Source organism: Nannospalax galili, unplaced genomic scaffold, assembly GCF_000622305.1.
Source record: "Nannospalax galili isolate Female #2095 unplaced genomic scaffold, S.galili_v1.0 scaffold336, whole genome shotgun sequence".
Lineage (NCBI taxonomy): Eukaryota > Metazoa > Chordata > Mammalia > Rodentia > Spalacidae > Nannospalax > Nannospalax galili.
Window position 1 is genome coordinate 3397137 of NW_008343385.1, and position 25329 is coordinate 3422465.

General features: G+C 39.7%; 1 protein-coding gene across 1 annotated transcript in view; it reads right to left on the reverse strand.

The window, feature by feature from the left end:
- Window positions 1–24077: 24077 nt before the first annotated feature.
- Psma3 (proteasome subunit alpha 3) overlaps window positions 24078–25329 on the reverse strand; it is a 25277-nt gene continuing 24025 nt past the window's right edge. The window contains exons 10-11 of the mRNA XM_008839513.3: window positions 25002–25066; window positions 24078–24238 (exon numbers count right to left, since the gene is read on the reverse strand). Coding sequence (XP_008837735.1) covers window positions 24194–24238; window positions 25002–25066 — 110 coding nt within the window. The 3' untranslated portion in view covers window positions 24078–24193. The remainder of the gene's footprint in view (window positions 24239–25001; window positions 25067–25329) is intronic.

Consider the following 25329-nt stretch of genomic DNA (forward strand, 5'->3'; position numbering starts at 1 on the left):
TCTTACCTGTGATTATTTAGGAGTAATTTTTTTAAAGAAAATTATAAAATGATATAATACTACTGAACCTTCTTAGTGGTAATCAGCCATAATTCCACTACCCAAATGTAAACATATTATCTAGTCCAAATACACAACTCATGTCAGTGTGCATTTGGAAATTACTCAAAAAAAGAAAAAGAAAGAAAATAAAAATGTTACATTTCCTCCATCAGAAGTTAATTCTGTACTTGCATAGTATACAGAGGACTTTTTAAAAATGATTTTGTTAGCCAGGTATGGTGGCTCATGCCTTTAATCCCAGCACTCCGGAGACAAAGGCAGGTGGATCTCTGTGAGTTGGAGGTAGAGAACCTGGGTTCAGTTCACAGCACCCACATGGCAGTTAACAGCTGTCCCTAACTCCAGTTGGAAGGATTCCAACAGCCCCTTCTGGCTTCCACAGCATCGCATGCACGGGTGAACTTACATACATGCAGACAAAACATTTATATACATACAATACAAATAAAACATGGAAAATTTTTGTTTTTAGGAATACAGTTATGCTCATTTTGCTACCTGTTTGTTTTTTCTTATGAAAGGCGTAGGGACCTCAGAAGTCATTTGTCCATGAAGCACATTTCAGGGCTATATAAGTTAGATGTGTCATTTAATTTTTTGGTTGTGCTGGAGATTGACTGCAGGGCCTTGGGCGTGATAGGCAAGTGCTCTATCACTGAGCTACACTCTCAGCCTGATGTGCCATAGTTTATAAGATCTCTCCATTTTTTTTTCTATAGTATTTTTTTCTATTGTGCCAGTGAATAGGTCCATACATGTTTTGCAAAATACTATGCCTAAGAACTAATATCATTAGCTAAAATTTCTAGGCATCTTAGTCTTCTTTCACAGCCATGGTTATTTGGAATAAATTTTCAGAAGTAAGAATACAGGAAACTTCCTCAGATCTTTTGTTTATTCAAATGGAATTACTACTTCAAAAAAAAAGAAAAAAAGACCAGGTCTCACTGTGTTCCATGGTCCAGCCCAGAACTCCTAGATTTAAACAAACCCTCCTTTCCCAGTCTTGCAGATAACTAATTGTACAGGTATTACCCTCCTGCATCTGGCAGAATTTTTCATAATCTTAAAGCAACACATACAGTAAAATTGACACGTGTTCTTGGACATTAGGAGTGAGTTCTTTAAACTTTTTTTATTTTAACCAGGTGTGATTGTGTATTCCTTTAATCTCAGCACTCCTGAAGGCAATGGCAGGCCCATCTCTGTGAGCTGGAGGCCAGCTAGGGTTACATAGTGGTACCCTGTCTTAAAACAAACAAAAAGCTTTATTTTTCATTTTGGAGTAGTTGAGGCATTATTGCACTAAAGCATTTTGCTGTGGAGAAAATGGCATTCAGGGTATACTAAGAACAGATTACCTCCTTGGAGCCTTGCCCAAAGTTTCCCCATCTTGGGTACATACCCTCAAGGCTTTTGTGGCTTCTCCACTTTCTTTAAGATTATTTGGCTTTTATCTAATTTGAGACCCTGTTTGCAGAAGGCAGCAACTATTTTTGAATCACTTTTTTTTTTTTGGTCTTATTTAGACAGGGTCTTCCTGTAGCCCCAGCTGGCCTGGAACTCACTATGTAGACCAGGCTGACCTTGAACTCAGAGATCTGCCTGCCTCTGTCTCCCTAGTACTGGGATTAAAGGCATGTGCCACCACACCTGGCTTTAAATCACTATTATGGGGGCTGGAGAGATGGCTCAGCAGTTAAGAACATTGATCCTGCAGAAGACCCAGGTTCAAATCCCAGCACCCACATGGCAGCTAACAACTCTCCGTAACTCCAGTTCCAGGGGATCTGACAGCCTCTTCTGTCCTCCGTGGGCACTGCACAACATGGGTGCACTTACCTACGTGCAGGCAATATGCACATACACATAAATATAATAAATAAAATTTTTAAAATATTTTTTAAAAAACACTATTATGGTTTCATGCCTGGTACACTAGTACATAGTAAGTACTCTATAAACATGAGTTGTATGTATGTCAATATATAGTATGTGTGTAATAAGCTAATTGTGTTTAATTCTTTTCTCAAAATTAATGATGTTCTACACATAATCTCCAAATTTTTATTTTTGAAGCTGGGCATGGTGGCACACTTTTAATCCCAGCACTCAGAAGGCAGAGGCAGGTGGATCTCTGTGAGTTTGAGGCCAGCATGGTGTACATAGCAAGTTCCAAGCTAACAGGCTATAGGGAGACCCTGTCTCAAGAAACAACTAAAAATGTTTTAATACATTTATGTATGTATGTAGGTGTGTACATGCCACAGTACATATTTGGAGAATCTCTCCTTTTACCATATGAGTTCCAGGGATCAAACTCAGGTTGATAGGCATCAACATGTACCTTTACCACTAAGCCATCTCAACAGCCCTGAATTGATTTTTGCTTGTTAATAATATATAGAATTTAGGCCTGGGGAAATAACTCAGCAGCTAAAAGTCCTGCTGCAAATGAGGGCCTTAGTTCAGATCCCTAGTACCCAAATAAAAAATGGGTGCAGCCCAGTGCTAGGTGAGCAGAGACAGGAGGATCCTGAGCTTGCTGGTCAGTCAGTCTAGCCAATCAGTGAGCGCCAGTTTCAATAAGAAATCCCATCTCAAAAAATGATGTGGTTCTGATTGTGGTGGTACACCCCTTTAGTCCTGGCACTCAGGAGGCAGAGACAGGAGGATCTCTGAAATTGAGGCCAGCCTGGTCTACATAAGTTCCAGGCCACTTGAGGGTACAGAGGAACCTTGTCTCAAATCTCAGAAATATTAAAGAAAATAAAGTGGAGAGCATTACAGGAAGATACCCAACATCAGCCTTTAGTCTCTGTTCATATACCTGTGTACACATACATACGCACCACACACACACACACACACACACACACACACACACACACACACACACACAATAATATCTAGATTACAGAACTCATTAAAAATATATCAGCCCAACACTTGGGAGACTGAGGCTAGATGATGATTGTGAGTTTGAAGCCAGTGTGGGGGTATGTAGTAAGACCTTGTCTTGGAAACATAAAGAGAATGTATCAACATACTTAATCCCATTATTTATTCTTTTTAAAATATGGTATTCTATGGCTAGAGAGATGGCTCAGTGGTTAAGAGCACTGTCTGCTCTTGCAGAAAACCTGGGTTTAGTTCCCAGCACCTCGATAGTGGCTAACAACTCTCCATGACTTCCGCTCTAGGGAATCCAACACCCTCTTCTTAACTCTGTGGGCATTGATCAACACAAGTATACTTACACACATGCAGGCAAACACTCATACACATAAAATAATAATAAATGAAAATAATGGAAAACCAGTACAGATCAATAGTAGCTGAGTATTAACTAGATCATTGTATAGGTATAAATGAAAGCAATCACAATAAAATTGCACCTGTGTGTAATGTTTATGGTGAGCCTAATAAGTGTAGTATTTCCTACAAATTCAAAATTGTCAAATTTTTAATGATACCTGTGTGATACGAAACTGTTTTGAAAGATTCAAATAAGAATGTGTAATTAGCTGCTATGTATTATATTTTTGTTGTATTTTACATTTATTCCATGGGGAAGGGTGTACATGTCTGGAAATCAGAACAACTTGTGGGAGTCAGTTCTCCCCTTCAAGTAGTTTCCCAAGATAAAGGTCAAACCATCAGGCAAGCACCCTTACCTGCTGAGTCATCTTGTCAGGCCTAGGTTTGTTTGTTTTTTAAACCCATTTATACAACTTTCTTCTGACTTTTTGTGTATTTTTCTTGAGTTTCACTGAGACCACCTTCAAATTCCTGGGCTCAGAGGATACTCCTGCCTCAGTGCCACCCAAGTAGTGAGAGCTATTAATGTGTGTACCAACATTCCCTGCTTCCACTTCATAATTTTTGAGTAGTATTTAATATATTTATCACAGTACAGTGAACATTTTCATGATGGGTTTTTTTAATTGTTTTTCTGTTTTTATTACATAGAATTTTGACACAGAAAGATTGGTGAACAATGTTCAGGTGCAGTATAATTTTTTTAATGGAGGCGTTCTGAATCTCTGAGCTATAACATGCTCAAAATTGAAGTCTTTTCTATCAGAATTAGATTGATTTTTGTGAGGAAAAAGTTTTAAGACTTAGATCTCTTACATGTATTAAAATTTTGATTCTGGTATGTAAGTTTACTTTTAAGTGGTCAAGTATGCAATTGTACATGCACACATATGTAACTTCAGAAAAATTTTTTTAATGTGTACGAGTTTTCTGCTTGCATGTTTGTAAGTGTACTGGTGCCATGCAATGCCCACAGAGGCCAGAAGGGGCTTGGATCCCCTGGAACTGGAGTTGCAGATGATTGTGGGTGCCTGGAACTGAACCAGGGTCCTCTGTAAGATCAGCTAGTCCTCTTAAACACTGAGACATCCTTCCAGCCCCCAGAAAACAGTTTATTATTTGTAGAAGCATCAGTAGTATATGTTGAAAAGTGGAATTGATTTTGGGGATTAAATATAGCTGCTTTCCAAAAGATTTACTTACTTTGGGGAAATTATGTAATTATACTGAGTATGCTGGGGCTGGGGATGTAACTTAGAGATAAGAGTGCTTGCTTACATACAGGAAGTTCTAGGTTCTAAAGCCAGCAGTGTGGGGATTGGAGGTTAGCACACCTTTGAGACTGGAGAGATGGCTCAATAGTTAAGATTTGTTCTTGTCCTGGGCGAGGTGCTATAGGTCTTTAATCCCAGCTCTCCTGAGGCAGAGGCAGGCAGATCTCAGTGAGATCAAGGCCAGCTGGGGCTACAGGGAGACCTTGTTTCAAAAAACAGCTAAAAAATTTTTCAGACATAAACTTTTGCAGAGAAGCAAGATTCAGTTCCCAGCACCAACATAGCAGGTAACAGCTGTAAATCTAGTTCCAGGAGACGTGATGTTGCCTTTTGGTTTCCTCAGGCATTACATGCACCAGTGTCATGCAGTGCTTTGGAGGTCACTAGAGGGCATTGGATTCCCTGGAACTGGAGTTATGGATGGTTGTTAGCCACCATGTGGGTGCTGCGATTTGAACCTAGGTCCTCTGCAAGAGCAGTTGGTGATCTTAACTGCTGAGCCATCTCTCCAGCCCCCAAGATAAAACCTTTAAATGAGAAAAGTCATTCCAGTGACTTGAAGATTGTAAACATGATTGTATAGTAGAAAAGCAGTATTTAAGAAAGTATCCAATTGGGAAAGAATGACTGGCTAAAGGTTAGTTTAGAAAATTTATAGAGTACAATGTTGCTAGACTTAGCTGCACACCTGAAGCTTGTGGAGTATTTGCCCTCTGTACAGGTTTCTAGAGGGTTTTACAGACTGGGATATGAGCAGAAATTGAAATTACTCTTATTTGATTTGTTTTCCAAATGCTATAAATCATACATATCCTTATTTCTTGTTTCAGTGTAGTAATTTATTTCATGTATTTCCTATATAGATTTCCCTTTTAATTTTGACTACCTTTTTTTTTTTTTTTGGTCTCCCTGTAGCCCCAGCTGTCCTGGAACTCACTCTGTAGACCCGGCTGGCCTTGAACTCACAGAGATCTGCCTGCCTCTGCCTCCCGAGTGCTGGGATTAAAGGTGTGCGCCACCACGCCTGGCTTTGAGTACCTTTTTAAAATACATTTATTTTTGTGTGTATGCCTGCATGAGTTTATGTGCACTACCTCGGATCCCCTGGAACTGTAGTTCTAGACATTCGTGAGTCATGTGGATGCTGGAAAGTAAACCCAGTCCTCTATAATAGCAGGTTTGCCCAACTGCTGAGCCATTTCTTCAGTCCCTTGGGTACTTTTTGATTCCCTTTCTGGGGATCAAATACAAGGCCCTGTATGTGGTAGGCAAGTAAGTGCTCTGCCACAGAACTTCATCCTTAGCCCTAATTTTATTTACCTTTATTGATAGACATAGTCATAATGTACAAAAAATGTATTAGAAAATTATTTGGAAACAGTGTCCTGTAATTTTAAGGTTGGTACTTATATGAATTACTGTGTGTAAAGTGCTTAAAATGATGCCAGATAATTAGAGCGTACTCCAGGTGTTGGATATTATTAATGTGTATAGTGCTACTACGTGACTGTCTTTCTAGGAGAGTTTCAAGTGACTGGATTATCATATTTATATGTTAGGAATAAAGTATCCTACACTGTATTGCTTTCAATACCTCCTGAAAGTCACGTCAATCTTACTTTACTTTTTTCCCCCTCTTCAAATACTATATTACAGTCACTTCTTAACTGTTACTCCTGTACAGGCCTCCTATTTTACCTATTCTCTTTATTTTGGGATGACGTTTTTGAAATGCCTTCTGTTCCAAATGGAAGCTTTATCGTTTAGCACTGTGTATTCAGTCTCCCTTCTTATTGTTAAAACAATGTAAACAATCTTCCCACATGATCAACTTTTACAAGCTGCGCTCAATATATAGCTTTCATATTAAACCTTAAACTGTATCACCTGTTTCTCCCTTATAACCCTTCCTTCCTTGCCCCGATCCAGAACAATGAATTTGTATAAATGTTTTTAATAACATCATCTCTGAAAGCAGTGGCTTTAGAAGAACTTTGAAAGGAACTAATTATCCAGTCAGTGTTGTAAGCAACATGTAGTCTTAGGTTACTAACATCCCTTTGTAGTTTTGTATGTTGTTCTGGGTTAGTGGGGGTGGGGGGGTCAGAAAAAAAATCAAAGATTTGTTACTAAAGATTTTCTTAGCCAGGTGTGGTGGTTCACACCATTAATCCCAGCACTGGGGAGGTAGAGGCAGGTGGATCTTTGTGAGTTTGAGGCCAGCCTGATCTACATAGTGAGTGGGCTACAGGGAGGCCCTGTCTCAAAAAGACAAAAAAAGAAAAGAAAAAAATTTCCTCATTCTTTTCCCATGCCATATTTGAATTTGCTATAGAGTATACCCTTTGTACACATTCTTAGCACTAACACTTCAGAATAGATGGAGAACACTCTTAGTATATAAAGTTCTATGAGTTAGTCTTTCTTTAATGTGGCACTGCCACGTTGTGGTGCTCAAATGTGAGGAATTCTCTACTCCAAACTCATCTATCAACTCCACAGAAGTCCTGAAGGAAAAGAGAATATTAGGATGTCTCCAGTCATCTGTGAGTTGTATGGCAGTGAGCATGAGGCTTTCCTTGATACCTTGCTGTAATGCATGCTGCTTTTTCCTTTCTGCTTCCATCTTCTTTGCCAAACCCCGCCTCCTTTTGTGCTGGCTTTTCTGCTTTTGCTGTGGGGATTTCTTTATCTCCTGAATCTCTTGCACATGCACAACTAAAGACTTAATTGGGGCTAAAGTATCATCAAAGCAAATTTATGAACTTTTAAATGTTATTCTGAAATACTGTCCTCAGTATCCCAACCATGGAACACCTGCTTCAGAATCTTGGGAAAGAATTGGTATCCAGTTGTGCTGCTGTTTAGGAAACCAGTTGAAACATTTGACTCAAATTACATGATTTCTACAGCCTTGTCAATAGGAAAAACTGGGGAGAACTTACAGAAAATTCACCTATTGAACCTCATGCACCTCTCTGCCTAATTCTCTGCTAGTTGATAATATAAATGATCCATGCTCACAAAATGCTTTCCAAAAATGCCTGAAGGGAGAATCTCAAATTTTTTTATTTTTTTTATTTTTTTTACTGCAGTCTGTTACTAGAGAAGCAGGACAAAACCCTGCCATTGAAGGGCTCGCCTTCTCTATAAATAAAGATCTTGAACTAAGTGTTGCAGAGGACGGGTTTCGACATCATTTTACAAGAGGAATAATAGCTGTCATAGCCAGTGATATGAAATGATGATACCTTCTGATCCTCTGAATGTCAAGTCCTTATGAAAACAGTTCTCCTTGCTGCTCATTGTGTCTGTGTGTCCAGGAATGGATAGATGAATGTCAGTCCATCTCTGCTCCTAAGCAAAAGCAGCAAAATTCTATAAATACTAGTATCAGTTAATGGGACAAGAAAATTGTGGAGCAGCAACTACAACTTGTCAGTCCTCATATAGTTATTGAAAAACCAGGTGCAGCAAAGGCATGGAATAAAGTACCTGTTCTTAATACACCACCTGGGGTCTTTTTCCACTATCAAATGAAAGCCCACGGACTCCTTTTTGGACTTTGTTAATCATCTACAACAAGTTATAGAAAGACAAATAGACCAAATATACCAAAATATTGGTACTGGAGAACATAAAGTTCACATGGCCTAAAGAACCCTTCAGTTACCCTTCTCTGTGTGCCTTTAAGCCATCCACTATTGTTTCAACCCACCCTGGCTCATACTTCATCAGCCTTTGCCTCTCTCTATTCAAAGCCTCCTTTATAGATAAATTCATCCAGTTTTTATTCACATTCCATTCCATACAGAATTACCTGGCCCACTCAAGAATGAAATTGTCATGCTGATCATCTTGTTTGTTTGTATTGATGCTTTTTCAGGCTTTAGAAAGTTTGCGTCTTCATGGAATTCTGTATATGCCCCAGTGGCAAACCATAAAATGGGGGGGAGGGGATAAGGGATTAACTCAGGAACAACTTGTAAAAGCAACTTATACTTTAATTTCTTTTAATTGTTCCTCTCAACCCCACCCCCCAACACCAGTGGAAAAGCATAAGAACCAAGTTTTATCAAAACCCATAGCTATATATAAATCCTTCAAGGGCCCAACCAGTGGCTGGGTCCCTCTCATTACTTGGGGCTAAGGCACTCCATCTGTGCTTTCTCCTACAGGTCCCCTGTGGATCCCAACAGGACTTAAAAAGCTGTACCATGAGCTGGCAACAGGATGGGGAATTTCTCTTTAATTTCATCTAAATGTTGATAGCTTCACAGCCTGGGAAGAGCTACTGCGATAGACAACATGACCATCAACAACCTCAACTCCATAATGCCATTCAAAAACTTGACCAGTGCAGCCGAATGCCTCCTTGAGAACTGTGGTTCTAGGGGAAAAAAAAACCCCGAAGAGCTCTTATCTTGGTATGGTTGCTACAGTCTCTCTCAGTTTCACTGAGGTAATCAGTCCTCTTCCTTGTTCTCTTTCCTGTCTCCTCCTGTATCAGTTCAACATCTATACTGGGTTCATTCTTCAGGCCTCTCAGTTTTGACAATCTGATCTGAAACTGAACCTCTTCTAAGCGTCAGTGACACATTGGTCATTAGAGGATATTACCTCCCTCCATGTGGCCCCTTATTTACAGGATTATAAAGATTGCTATGAACAAACTCCACATACTCCCTTAGAGAATACATGGAATTTATGTACATGTGTTCCTGTATGTCTAGCCTATGAGTCCATTTTGTGTTTATGTACAACCTCAGTAGTATATAAATCTATCAAAATGACTCCCAGACCAAATGACAGCTATTACCCATCAATTTATTTAAGTAGTAGGATTTCCTAACCACCTAAACTTTGTAAAAATTAGGACACCTCTCTTATGCCTTTATCCTATCCTAAAAGGACAGTCTTACTCTGATCTTAATTGGGATGTCTGCAGCTCACCTATGAAGAAGGAAATACTCAATAGAGTAATATTAGAAAATTGGAGGCCTGCAGATCTAAAAATGATTCAAAAAAAAATTTGGGGGGGGGTAAGAGTACCATGTGTTTGCAGTGCCCACAAAGACCAGAAGAAGGCATCAGATCACCTGTAACTGGAATTATAGATAGTTGGCCACCATGTTGGCTCTAGGAACTGAACCAGGAGCCTCTGCAAGAGCAGCCAGTGCTGTTAACCACTGAACCATATGTCTAGCCCCTAAAAGCAATTTAATGTGGAATCATGGAGTAATGTTTTGCCTTATAATTCCTCTGACCCACTTTGGATCCCAGTACTTGCTAAACCTATTCTCAGTCTTTGCTACATCTTCTCACCATTCTGCTTGTCTCCTAAAACTCTCTGATGTAATTACTTCTGAATGGGACTAGATGACTCGGGTTAAGAATACTTAATGTTCTTCCAGAGGACCCAGGTTTGATTTCCCAGCACCCACCTGGTAGCTAACAACCATCTGTAACTCTAGTTTCAGGGAATCTGATGCCCTCTTCTGGCCTCCACACTAGGCATGTACGTAGTGCACATATTTGGTGGCATAATGCTTGAACACATAAATTTTAAAAGTTATTTATATAATTTTGAGACATATCCAGGCCAGAGTTCCTGTTAGTCTGATTTGCTCATGGTGTAGGGGATCCTCTCTAGAACAGCTTAATTGTGACCTTGAAAATACACATACAAAGAAATTAATCCGAAAGCCAGTTGTGTGGCATACGCCTTTAATCCCAGCACTCGGGAGACAGAGGCAAGTGGATCTCTGAGAGCCAACCTGGTCTACATTGGAACTACTACAACTGTATCTTCTTATTTTCAAATTATCACTACTAAATTACAAACAAACCCACATTGACCAACAGATTTCTAGGATATTAGGTGCCCTTGAATCTGCAGTCATGTGACTTGGTGAACCTCAAGAAACTCTCTGTCTGAAACCCTTTGTGACAGCTTCAGTCTGACTTTTCATCATGTGTGTCATCCCGTCCCTGTAACTTATGCTAAGGAATAGAAAAACATTTCTAAACACTTTGATGCACTATTTAGCTCCCCTTAAACAAAAAGATGTTTCTGGTTTAACTTTCAAAAACTCAAAGAACAGGCACAAAATTTACCATTTTTCCAAACTTCGATATAATTAGCTGGCTCAACCCTTCTGATTGGTTTTCTGAGTTAAATCTTCATATGTGGTTATTGTTTTTATAGAGATGGCCATCTTGTTCATTTGCCTTCTCGGTGTGCTATCCTGCCTATGCCACCTTTTCCAAAGAATTGCCTAAGATGAAGCATTGCTGACTTATTCTGCTCCTCCACGTGTACTCGAGCCTACCCAGTGCACTACCAGTGACCAGTTCAACCAACATGCTGCTGCCTAATGAACAAATGGGGCTTGTGGGAATGAATTCTGAAATGCCTTCTGTAACAGATGGAAGTTTATCATTGAGCACTATGTATTCAGTCTGCCTTCCTACTTAAATTTACTATGTTCCCTGTTTCTCCCTCACGACCCTTCTTGCCCCTGATCCAGAATAATGTACAGGTGTGAATATACTGTGATAACATGGTCTCTGAAAACAGCAGCCTTGGAAGGACTTAGAAAGGAAAGAATTATCCACAGTACATTTTGCAAGCAGCATGTGGACTTAATGTTGCTAAAGGCTGGTTTTGTAGTTTCGTATGCTGTTCTAGGTTAGTAGGGGTCAGAAAAGGCAAATTATCCCCTGATGAAAACTGTGATTAAAGATTCTTTAAGAATTGGACATGATGGCACACACCTTTAATCCCAGCACTTTGGAGGCAGAGGAAGGTGAATCTGACTTTTGAGTCCACGCTAGTCTGTATAGTGAGTTCTAAGCCAGCCAAGGCTACATAATGTTTTCCCTTGTCTCAAAGCAAAACAAAAAAACCCACTTCATTCCATTGCCATAGCATTCTTGAGTTTGCTGCTCAATGGAGTACACCCTTGAGGGGCAGTTATGAGAACAGAATACTTCAGATCAGACTCACTCTTGTTTTTTTTTAATGTGCACAGATGTATTACATACATGTGTATAAGTGCACCTGTATTGTCCAGTACCTTGAAGTTCAGAAGAAGGCATCAAATCCCCTGGAACTGGAGTTATGGGCAGTTGTTAGCCACCATGTGGGTGCTGGGAATTGATCCTGGGTCTTCTGCAAGAGCAGCCTATGCTCTTAACCAGTGAACCACCTCTCTAGCCCTGGGCTTGCTCTTGTTCTAACTCCAGGATTTAGTTTTTCTTTAATGTGACACTGACACATTTATTCATACTGTTCAGTCATCTACAACGTTGCTTTGCATCTGTTTTGAGATGGGACCTTTTGGTGATACATTCTTGATAGTTTTATGGTTTTATCTATAGATAATTTCTACTTATTTCCTCTTACATGGTTCCTACTACTTTGTTGTGCTTTAGTGTTTTTAGATGTCTTATGGTTTACCCTTGTAGGTTTAGAACCTCCCCTTGGTGCTTGTAGAATCAAAGTTTATAAAAGATACAGCAGGTTTAAAACGTGGCATTTAATGGACAAATACAGAGCAATAAAAGAAAATAATGCATTTTCAGTGTTTGAACATTCAAGAACATCTCCAGAACCCATGTAAAATGTGGGGCAGTGTGGCATGCACTTGACATCCAGCATTGTGGAGGTAGATCCCTGGGGTTCACTGGCCTCCCATTCTAGCCCAATTGGTGAGCTCCAGTCCAGTGCAAGACTTCAAAGGAAGTGCTGGTGTTGATGAGGGTGACATTTCAGGTGTTCTCTGGCCTCACATGCACACATACACCCCTCCCACCTATGCATTAAAAAAAAAAAAAAAAAACCCTCTGGTTAATCACCTAAAATGAGATTATTTGAATCATGTTCAAGAGCCTGTAAGAATAGAATACTCAGACTATCCACATGTTGGAAAATACTATTTTATGTATATGAGTGTTTTGCCTGCACATATGTAAGTGCACCCTTGTCATACAATGCCTGCAGAGGCCAGAAGAGGGTCGGATTCCCTGGAACTGGAGTTACAGACGATAGTTAGCTGCCATGTGGGTTCTGGTAACAACCTGCGTCCTCTGTTGGAGCAGCCAGTGCTCTTAAGGGCTGAGCCATCTCTCTAGCCCCTAAATATGTTTTTAAAAGTCATGCCGTATTGTGGTGGGGCATGCCTTTAATCCCAGCACTTTGGAGGCAGAGGCAGGTGGATCTCTTGAGCTCAACCCAGCCTGGTCTACATAGTGAGTTCCAGGCCAGCTGGGACTACAGGGAGACCGTGCCTCAAAAAGACCAAAACAAAAACAAAAAAAAAGCCATAGTGCACCAGGCATCAATCTAGGCCCAGTAATAGGAACTGGATGAGGTATTTCATAAGGATATTTATTTGAACCCTTGTTCTATGAAATCAAGCAGGGTTTGCCCTGAGGTTTAGAGAAAATGAGAATGGTTTAGAGAAAAATGAGACATTATAGTAGAGCTAATGAGGTAACTGTATATGCTTCCTGAAGATTTCTCAATCCTGACCATCGAGGTAACTCAGGAAGTAAAGGTGTTTACCATGCCTGGTAACCTGAGTTCAATCCCCAGGAGCCACAGGGTAGGAGAAAACACTCCTGCTGGTTGTTCTCTCTCTCTCTCTCTCTCTCTCTCTCTCTCTCTCTCTCTCTCCTCTCTCTCTCTCACACACACACACACACACAATGACAATAAATAATTCCCAGAATTTTTTTTTTTTTCTCTGTACGAGTATATTGCCTGTGTCTGTGAGTGCACCTGTGTCGTGCAATGCCGCAGAGGTCAGAAGAGGGCTTCGGATTCTCTGGAACTGGAGTTAAGGACGGTTAGTAGCTGCCATGTGGGTGCTGGGAATCAAACCTGGGTCCTCTGCAAGAGCAGTCAGTGCTCTTAACTGCTGAGCCATCTCTCCAGCCCCAGTTCCCATTTTTACAGTAACCGAGTAGATGCTGAATGTAATACAAAAACACCGAACTTGAAAACTCTGTGTCACATGTTCTAATCATAAGCTTGTACTCCTTGACTGACCTAGGATAACATCACAGAATGAAATTTTACTTGGAGAGAAAGGGTTTAATGGAGCTAGGAATGTACAACTCTTAAGGTTGCGTATTTTTCAGACAGGAATTCTATTTGATTATTTCTCATGTCCATCTGTTTCTAAAAATATTGTTAAAAGAACCCCTAATGAATCAGAAATACCAGACATTGACCCAATAATTTTAGCATGTAAGTCGCTGGTTCTTTTTACATAGGACCAAATTCTCACACGTTTTTATGTCCAGTCTACCTGTTTCCTAAGGGGTGGAGTGTGTCAGGGAGTAGTACTAAGGATTGAACCCAATACCACACATGCTTTACCACTAAATGAGGCTGGGGAGTTGGCACAGTGGTTAAGAATACTTGCTGCTCTTGGAGAGGACCCAGGTTTGGTTCCCAGTATCCACATGGTAGCTCATAACGGTCCCTAACTTTAGTTCCAGGATAACAGGCATCCTCTTCTAGTCTCCCTGGGCACCGTGCCTACATAGTGCATTTGCATGCATACATTTAAAACACTGACATACAAAAAAAAATAAGGTTGGCTGAACCAATGAGCGAAGAGTTCTAATTCTCATTAGCTAGTAAAGATATTTTGAATGATAGTAAAGCAAGGTTGCTCATTTCATTACACAGAAATTCCTGTTTAGTAAGGCCAGGTGTGGTGGCACATGCCTTTAGTCCCAGCACTCAGGAGGCAGAGACAAGCAGACTTTTGTGAGTTCGAGGCCAGCTTTGTCTACATAATGAGTTCCAGGCCAGCTGGGACTACAGGGAGACCCTGTCTCAAAAGGGGGAAAAAATTTATATATATATATTCCTGTTTAGTATGCTGTTTTGTGTACGTCAATATTTTCTCATGGTTTTTAAAAATTTACAGTGTATGAGTGTTATGCCTGCTGTATGTGATTGCACCTGAATGTGCAATACTCATGGAGGCCACAAGAGAGTGTCAGATCCCCTGGAACTGGAGTTATAAACCATTGTTGGCCACCATGTGGGTGCTGGGAACTGAACCCAGGTCCTCTACAAGAGCAGCCAGTGCTCAGATCATATCTCCAGCTACTGCTATACCAAGTTTTGAGGTTTAAACTGAGATACAAATCAGTTGGATCTGAAAAGTTCTTTAGTAGTTTATACAGCAGTCATAAAAAAATTCATAAGGGAGGGATTCACTTTGTTTCTTTGTTGGTTTGTGATAATTAATAAAATATTCCTGAGTTACCAATGCTAACAACCCCATTTACAGATTTATATTTATAGTTATCTCAAATATTACAATAAACAAGAAAAAATATCTCCCAATTAATTTGCTTGAAACCAAATTAGAATTAGTTTTTCACAAACTTTGCTTTCTTTTTTTTTAAATATACAATCATAACGCTGCTTCCAGTGTCTATGCACTTTCCATTGCTTAGGTATTGTCAGAGGGACAGGGAAGGGGGCTTTAGATAATGAAAAGCCATCTTCCTGTTTCTTACTCTGCTGTATCATGTGATATTGCAACCTTTGTAAACCAAACTTACAGTTTTCTCTTCAGTTTGAAGTTCTGCATTTTATCACAAAGGAAGAACTAGGCTGTTCCCAGTAAATACTTGAGCCACAAAATTTGCTCCTCTGCTGCTGTGTACTTCTGTTTTTTCAAGTTTCCATTTAGGGAAGAGAATGGATTTTAGAGTAAGCTAGTTTGAGTTTCATATTTAAAGCTTCTGAAGTCCACTTGGAAGACTTCCAAATATCTAGATGGGGAGGAAAATGGCACATCGTATCTTCAACATAAAGTCATTTTTCAGAAAGCTTCATTTGGTACTGTATCATGAGAAATTTCCCAGGAAGGAATAGGAGAAGCTTGGTGTCAGAACTTTTTAGTGTATAACCTCCCAGGAGTTTAAGTTTTCCATGTCAAACATGTTAAGAGCTTGTCAATGAATTATATTTTTCTGTGAAGGTAGTAGCATCTGTGTGACTTGCAGAAATATGCAAGAACTTCAGTTACATTTTTTCCACTTATAATAGGGGCAAGTCAACCTTCATATGTTAATTAGACTACAAATGCGCCACCTTCTTAATCTAGAGTTCCTTTAGAGTATAAATTGAAGTAAAATTGTAAAGATCATTTGCAACTAAAATAGCAAGTCAGCACTTGCCAGACCTTGTCCCAATAACAGGAAAAAAAAAAAAAAGGCAAATCAGAGATTGTATAATATTTAATGAGTGTAAATTGGTATTTGGGGGACTCACCAAACTCTTAGGTGTTTCTTGTCTTTCCTTCTGAGCACTTAGCTTTCTCTCAGCCCTGGTACAGAAGATACTAAAATAATCTCTAGTAAGTACCCTGATTAAAAAAAGGTGAGTCAGTAATTCTCAAATTTAAGTCTTTTCAAAAGAACTGCATCAAGCTGAGTGTGGTGATGCATGCCTTTAATCCCAGCACTCAAGAGGCAGATCTGTGAGATCAAGGCCAGCCTGGTCTACCTAAGGAGTTCCAGACTAGCCAGGTCTACAAGGAAACAACATCTCAAAACAAACAAACAAAAAACAGGTTTTTTCTAGCACCAATTTTATATCTTAGGAGTTCAAGTCTGTGGAGACTCTTAGGTCTTAAAATGCATCCATTCCTCCCTTCTCATTTTAGGTTTTCTACACACACACACACGTGTTACTTTACAAGCAAGGTGTGGTGGCATATACCTGTAATCTCAACACTTGGAAGGACGAAAGAGGATTGTGAGTTTGAGGCCAGGCTAGCCACACAGGGAGACCGTCCTCCAATCCCCCAAAGATAATCTAATCTTTACTTTGTTTCAAATATTGTCATCTCAGAAGTTTTTTGACAATTATTGATATTGTTTTTATCCTGAATTCACTAGTTGGAGAGCTCATACAACAGATGTCCAGGAAACTGTCCCAGACTCCCAAGTTTGTAAGAATTTGTATTTCCTTTCTCAAAGCACACGTTTGTAGCAGAGTTACACATTACAAGTTTTGTATACACAATAACACATATTTATACTAGACTTTGCTAGTGGTTATAAAATGTATCTGCTTTTCTCACTGAGTAAAGAATTATCTTAAATATTTTAAATTTAGTTGGCAGTGATGTACACTGTAGGCATCCAAATGTTTTAGAGGTTTTACTGCTGTCTGCTATTGACTCAAAAAATAATTACAATCTTCTAAAGATAACATTGCCATCTTTATATTTCTTGTTCTATACAATTTCCCATTCCGATTTTTCAGTATTTCCTTGTGCTGCCTTAAGGATAATTTTCCAGGTCTGGCATGGTGGTACATGCCTTTAATCCCAGCACTTGGGAGGTGCAGAGGCAGGCAGATGTCTGTGAGATTGAGGCCAGCCTGCATTACATAGCAAGTTCCAGGCCAGTTGGGACTACAGAAAGACCCTATCTCAAGAAAAACAAAGCTGAACAATAATTCTTCCAAGTCACATTGGTCTCGAACCTGTTGGGTATTCCTGGGGGGAAAAATTTCAAGTGGTTTTGAGCCCTCTGGGGTGGGTGCTTGGAACTGAACTCTGATCCTCTGCAAAAGTAGCAGGCACTCAACTACTGAGCCATCTCTCCAGCCCCCAGCATCTTTTTGAAACATATAAGAACCAGAAAGATAAACATAGTGGTTATCTCTTGAAGGGGTTGGATGATCAAAGAAGGAACATCATTTTATTGTAACGTTCAAATGTTTAAATATATAAACCTGCATATTCATATAGAAAATTTCAAGTGTGCACACAGAATAAACCATGGATACAAGCTCAGAAACTGGTAAAATATAATTTTCTGTTAAGAGAAATTTTCTGTTTTTCTGTCTTTTTCTAATAACCTAATTATAAAGGACAAGATAGCATTTGGTATTTTAGTGTTTTCCTCACTCAGAATATTTTATAAGGTTCCTCAGAATATTCTACAAAGAATCATAATTTCTATTTTGTTTTTTTAACTTTTCAAACTTTCTGTGTTAACAGTCTGTACAGTCATTTGATGTTGAATTAAAAAGATTTTATTAAAATTTGTTACACTTTCACATAAACTGTAAAATAAAGTATACTTGGGGCTGGAGAGATGGCTCAGCAGTTAAGAGCACTGACTGCTCTTGCAGAGGACCTAGGTTAAATTTCTAGCACCCACATGGCAGCTAACAACCATAATTCCAGTTCCAGAGTAATCCAATGCCCTCTTCTGACCTCCCTGGGCATTGCATGATACAGGTGCACTTACATACATGCAGGTAATACATTCATACATGTAAAATAAAAAATAAACTTTTTAAAGAGCAGCTTGTATTTAGAAGAGTATAATAAAATGGATCCCAGGCAACACATATACTAGTGCAGTGCTCAGATGCCTAGATGAGTTGACAGGACAGTGGCTTTCATTTCCTCTGTTCCAAATAGTAAGCAAATGTGTTTTTGAGACAGGGACTCACTTTGTACCCTGGTGGCCTAGAACTTGCTATGTAGATGAGGCTAGCCTCTCACAGTCACCAGCCTCCACCTCAGAAGTACTGGGATTAAGGGCATGTACCACAACACTGGACCTAATAAGTTTAGCAGTTTTTAAGTCTACTTTATTGTGATATGACTTAAATGTCTACTTTTCAAATTCAGCCTTTGGACTAAATGCAGTCAAGATATAGGGTATTTCCACTACAGAAAGTTGACTTTGCTTAGTTTTGTCTTCCCACCCCAAGAATCCTTATCTGTCTAGTTTTGCTTTTTGCAGCTAGAATCATGCAGTACGAACCACACAACCTGTTTCCATTCTGCTATTTTTATTTTTCTGTTTTGTATGAGAGATGAGAGAAAGTGTGTACAGGTGGAGGTCAGAGTACATTCTGGGGGGAAATCTGTTCTCCCTTCCAAGGGGTCTGGGGATGGAATTCAGATTGTCAGGCTTGCACAGCAAGGGCCCTTACCTGCTGAGCCATCTTGATGGCTCTCCATTCCACTCTGTAAACACCTAAAAGTACTGTTGTGTGTTTAGTGTTAAATGGAGAGAAACTGCCAAATTGTTTCCTGTGTTCCTAGTAACTTTGCTTCCTTGCCAATGCTTGGCATACGCGTTAACTGTGTACTTTGTAAAAGTTAGGGCATCACTGTATAACTTTGATTTCCCTAACAAATAGAGGTAAACATTACCAGATTTGCTATCCATGTATTTTGAATTGGTTTTGTGTTTGGCTCCTTTGCTCATTTTAACAAATCGGGCTGTTTTGTATCAGTTTTTAAAGTTCTGTACATATTCCCGCCAGAGATGCTTGTTTCCCCCAGGTTCTTCCAGCTTTGCCATTAAGTGTTTTTAGGAGATTTAAATTTTTGCTAAATTATGTCAGTGTTTTTCTCTTGCCAATTATGCTTTCGATAAAAAACTGCTTTTTAAATATTTTATTATTTTTATGTATATGAGTTTTGTCTGCATGAACAACAGTATTGTGCAATGCCTGTGGAAGCCAGAAAAGGGCACAGAAGCATCAGGAACTGGAGTTAGACTGCTGTTAGCTGCTGTGTGGGTGCTGGAAACCAAACTCTGGTCCTCTGATAGAATAGCCAGTGTTCTTAACCACTTGAGTCATCTCTTCAGCCCCAAGAACCATTTCTTAAAACCAGGGAGAACTTGTTTTCTTCCAGTTTCAGTTTGACATACACAGGCTGTTTTGTTGCTGTGTGTGAGGTGTATGTGCACATTCCTCTGACAGGCACACTTAAGATACCAGAAGACGTCAGGTTCCTATCACTCTCTGCTTTGTTCTTTTGAGAAAGGCTCTTCCTGAACTGGGACTAGGCCAGCAGTCAGCAAGCTCCAGCAGTCCTCCTGTCTCACCACTAAAACTGCCAGCGCATGACACTTTTTTTATGATTGCTGGGATCCAAACTCAGGTCCTCCTGCATAGCACAATTCCTTCTCCACTGACTTGCCTTCATCTTTGTCAGTCTACCATATTTGTTATGTTTGTGGATTTCATTTTCTTCAGCATTAACTTTAATAAAGTTTTAAGATAAGCTAGTATTTCTTTTATGTTTACATTGGGCTTCTGAGTGAGTGAGATGGCAGATGGCCCAGTGAGTAAAAGCAACTTGTTGCATGAGGCCTCAAAACTTGAGTTCAGTCGCTGGAACCCACAATGGAAGGAGTCTCCCCAAACTTGTCATTGACCTCCACCCCTTAATACAAAAACAAAGCTTGCAACTTTTGTAATTACTCTTCCCACATAAGCCTCCTGGCAGTTTGATTTGGTTCACACTGAACCTATAAATCATTCTGAGAATTAACATCTTCATACTGGTATTCTGAGCACAGGTATTTTTTCTTGTTTTATAATCAGAAAAAATACTGCTCAATTTTAAATTTACACGTCATCTTCCATTTTGTTGTCATTTTATTTGTCATTACCTTTGCATTATTATGATCATGTTCAACTTGTCACACCCTCCCCCCAAAAAAGTACATCTTGTCCAGGTTCTATCCCTAGTACTTACTTAACAGGTGTGAAGCCCCTGTTTTACAGAATTCTCATTGTATAGATTCTAATTTATCTGAAATTACACAATTATTAAATGACAAGGCCAGACTGTTTTGTTTGTAGGGGCTTTTGTTGATGTTTTTGAGACAGGGTTTCCCTGTCTGACCCAGAACTATGTAGACCAAGCTGGATCTCACAGAGATTTGCCTGCCTCTGCTTCCTGTGTGCTGAGATTAAAAGACTGCATCATCACACCCAGCCAGCTGACAAGGCTAGACTGATGACACCAATTTATAAACTTAATTACATTCTTAAATTGTTATGGTTATATTGGAATAAAGAGGAAGTCCTACTTGTTTTTTATTTTTGGTCTTTTTGAGATGGGGTCTCTATAGCCTCAGCTGTCCTGGAACCCAGAGATCCACCTGGCTCTGCCTCCCAGAGTGCTGGGATTAAAGGTGTGTGCCACCACACCCGGTTTATTTTTGGTCTTTTTCAGACAGGGTCTCCCTGTAGCCCTAGCTGGCTTGGAACTCGTTATGTAGACCAGGCTGGCCTCGAACTCAAGAGATCTGCCTTCCTCTGCCTCCATACCCAGCCTGAAGTCCTACTTCTTTGCAAGAAAAATCCCTTTAGTGTTTCCATACAAAAAATGGTCTTCCAAATTTTCTACTTCCTTAAGCTTGCTTTTCTAGATTTTTCGGAACCAGGCTTTTAAAACTAGTACACTGTGGGGCTGGAGAGATGACTCAGTGGTTAAGAACACTGGTTGTTCTTGCAGAAGACTTGGGTTCAAATCCCAGAACCCACATGGCAGCTAATAACTGTCCGTAACTCCAGTCCCAGGGGATCCTATAGTCTCTTCTGTCCTCTGCGGGCATTGCACGACCCAGGTGCACTTACCAACATGCAGGCAATACATGCATACACATTAAAAAAAAAAAACAGGCATGGAATCCCAGCACTCGGGAGGCAAAGGCAGGCAGATCTACATAGTGAATTCCAGGACAGCTAGGACTAAAGGGAGACCCTGTCTCAAAAAGACAAAAAAAAAAAAAAAAAAAAGTATACTGTATTTTGCAGTTAATATGAATTGTTTCTACAGGAAATATATTCCTTCAGTATTTGATTGCCAGGTATGGTGGCACACACCTCGGGAGACAAAGGCAGGCAGATCTCTGTGAATTTGACGCCAGCCTGGTCTACCTAGTGAGTTCCTGGCTAGCTGGGGCTATAGGGAGACCGTCTCCAAAAAAAAAAGAAATATATTCTTTTAGTATTTGAATGCCTTTTTGTTTACCACATGAGATACAAAGGTTTGTGATTTTTGTGGGTTGGTTGTTTTGTTTTTGAGATGTGCTCTGGCCTAAACAGTCTAGACCTAGATGACCTCCAACTCAAAAATCCTCCAACCTCAAGTTTCCAGGATGCTGGAATTACAAGTATGTAGGTACCATTCCCTGGGTACTGGGAACCAAACCTAGGTTCTCTGCAAGAGTAGCCTGTGTTCTTAAATTGCTGAGCCATCTCTCCAGCCCCTTGTTTGTTACAAGGTTTTCACAATGCTGATCTGCTGGCCTGGAACTCAGAGCTCTGCTTGCCTCTGCCCCTTGAATTGCTGGGATTAAAAGTATATACCACTATGCTCAGCCTTTTCTGGTTTCTTACCAGCATTTGGATGTGTTTGGTTTTCTAGAATGTAAGAAAGAAAATTGTTTCAATCAAGCATATTGATGATCTGAATTTGATTTTCTTATTTTCTAGGTCTCTTTATGAACAATAAAATAAACCAAATAGTTGGGCATGGTAGCACACGCCTGTAGTCCCAGCACTTGGGAGGCAGAGGCAGGCGGATCTCTGTGAGTTCAAGGCCAGCCTGGTCTTCATAGTGAGTTCCAGGATAGCTGGGGCTACAGGGAGACCCTGTCTCAAAAAGAAAAAAAAAAAAAAAAAGAAAAAGAAAAATAATTAAATAAATAAACCAAATAAACCCTCAGCAGTGGTGACCAAATGCTCCTACATTAACTATTTGTAACTCCAGTTCCAACGGATCCAAAACCCTCTTCTGGAGTCTGTGGACACTGTACAACACGGTTGTACTAACACATATAAGCAAAACACTCATATATAAAAAAGTAAAATAACCGGGCATGGTGGCACATGCCTTTAATCACAGCACTTGGGAGGCAGAGGCAGGCAGATCTTTGTGAGTTCAAGGCCAGCCTGGTCTACATAGTTCCAGGACAGCTGGGGTTATAGGGAGACCATGTCTCAAAAAGACAAAAAAAAAAAAAAAGTAAACTAATTTTTTTTTAAACTTAAAAATTTATTATTTTTCTTTTATGTGTATGCGTGTATTGCCTGCATGTAGGCAAGTGCACCCATGTCATGCAGTGCCTATGGAGGACAGGAGAGGCTGTCAGATCCCCTGGGACTGAAGTTACAGACAGCCCCATTAAAAAAGTAAAATAAATTTAAAAAATTTAAAAATAGGGGCTGGAGAGATGGCTCAGCAGGTTAAGGACACTGGCTGTTCTTACAGAAAACCCAGGTTCAAATCCCAGCACCCACATGGCAGCTAACAACTGTCTGTAACTTCAGTCCCAGGGGATCCGACAGCCTCTTCTGTCCTCTGCAGGCATTGCATGACATTGGTACACTTACATACATGCAAGCATAACATTCATATGTATAAAATAAAAATAACAAATATTTTAAAAAATATTATGTCCAGAATACTGCAAACCTCATGTACCATCAGGGCTTTCCAAAATAGGAGAAAACTAGAACTAGACAAATACTGGCCTAGAGGCAGTCAATTTCTATCTGAAAATAAATTCATTTAACATTGTTCAGCTTTTTCCCCCTTCAAGACCAGCCAAGGCTTCTGTCAATCTCTGCTAAAAATAAGTCCTAAACTAGACTAGCAGGCAGCCTCATCCTATAGAAGTCACAGCAATGTACTACTTGAGTTGTTTGCATAGTAGTTACTTAGGTACAATGATGTTATGTAAACTACATAAATACTCAAGTCCTACCGCTAAACTCAGTGACTAGATTTCCTCTTTGGAAAGCCCAACAGTTGAATGGAACACTACAGGAGACCATCTGTATCCCTGGCCTGAATTCAAATTGTCTGTTCCTACTCCTTTCAAGTTGTGAATTTTTTCAATTGTAATACTGGTGAATTCACTTAGTAGCATAATTTGCAGTGTACATTGCTAGGAATCAGATCCAATAGTATATGCATAGATTACGAATTGTTACTGATTTTGACATGAAAATGGTATGGTGGGCACTGTGTTCTTTTGTGTAAGAGATTACTGAGAAGAGAGAAGACTGCTGATCTGTAAGTTTAGTCTTTACTACCATAAAGGAAAAAAGCAAACATACTGACTCCAATTGTAGAAGTTGGTAACACTAACTTTCACCTACTAAAAGTTGGTGTTGTTTAATAAAAAACCACAATAGAGTATGACCAGTATATTACAAATAAGAATGGGATCTTAAATTTTAAAGCCTCATTTTACAGTATTTTAACTCTAAGGTTTTACTGTATTACCCAGGCTGGCCTTCAACCTGTGGACTCAAATCTTTCTGCCTCAGCCTCCCAAGTATCTGAGATTATAGACAGAGACCACTGCAACTGAAACTAAGTCTTGTAATCAAGAATGAAGCTATACTTTTGTTTGTTTGAGACAAGGTCTTATGTAGTAGCCCTTGCTGGCATGGAACTCACTATGAAAACCAGACTGACTTTCATTCACAGGGATATGCCTTTGCCTCCTAAGTGCTAGCGTGAATCTGTATTTTAATATAAGTAAATGTACTCAATTACCCCAACAATGTTGTCAAGCAGATACTAATTAAACATGAATGTTTATAAGACAAATATTTAATGAAAATTGGTCAGTGGGTATGTATAATCCATGGTGCTCAATAGTTACATGGAACTGTCAGAAATGTAAAACAGCATAGATATAAGAAAATGTTACATATTGTCATCATCTGATTCATCTTCTTCCTTCAAAGATTCCTGTTAAGAGAAAAATAGTGTTTAAATTTTTTTATATCATTATATCCTATACTTAGGGATAAGATGCAACCTATATTTAAGCATCTGTCATTATAAATTCCTTTATTTATACCTGAAAAATAGTACCTTAGAACAATATAATGGGAATGAAAAACATGTCTTATAACAATTAAACATAAATAAAAGCATTAAATGTTCTGAAAAAGCCTTAGAATTTTTTCTACCAGAGAACTTTTCAAAAACTTATTTTTATTTTATGCATATGAGTGTTTTGCCTGCATGTATGTGTATAAGTACACTCTTGTCATGCAATCTCCTTAGAGCCAGAAGAGGATGCTGGATCTAGTATAACTGGAGTTAAACAGATGTTTGTCAGGTGCCATGGGAGTGCTGGGAACTGAACCCAGGTCTTAACAGCCAAGAAGACTCCCCAGCCCCAAAGTAATTTTTGATTGTTTGAGACATCATCTCTCTCTAGCTCCAGCTGGCCTGGAACTCACTAGGCTGGCCTTGATCTCACAGAAATCTGCCTCCCCAGTGCTACCATTAAAGATGTGTCTGACATTGATGAGAAATTTTAAGAAGGATATGGATGGTGGCACAGGCCTTTAATCCCAGCACTCCTGAGACAGAGGCAGGTGGATCTCTGTGAGATGGAGGCCAGCGTGTTAACACAGTGAATTCCAGGCCAGCTGGACTCAACCAAATTACCGTATTACTCAGTACATGATTCTGTTTACAGTAATTTTATGTTGTTGCTTACCTTAGCATATTTCTCAGCTTCTTCCCTTACATCTTTTGGGACAATCTCATGTCTTCCTTTAGTCACTGTAAAATTAAGCCACATATTCAAAATAAGGATCATGTTCTGATTGCAGTAGCATGTACTATGCCTAATCCCTAAATTGTAAGAGTCACACAGGGCGTTAAAATTATACTGAGCCGGGCGTGGTGGCGCACATCTTTAATCCCAGCACTCGGGAGGCAGAGGCAGGTAGATCTCTGTAAGTTCAAGGCCAGCCTGGTCTACACAGTGAGTTCCAGGATAGCTGGGGCTACAGGGAGACCCTGTCTCAAAAAGACCCCCCCCA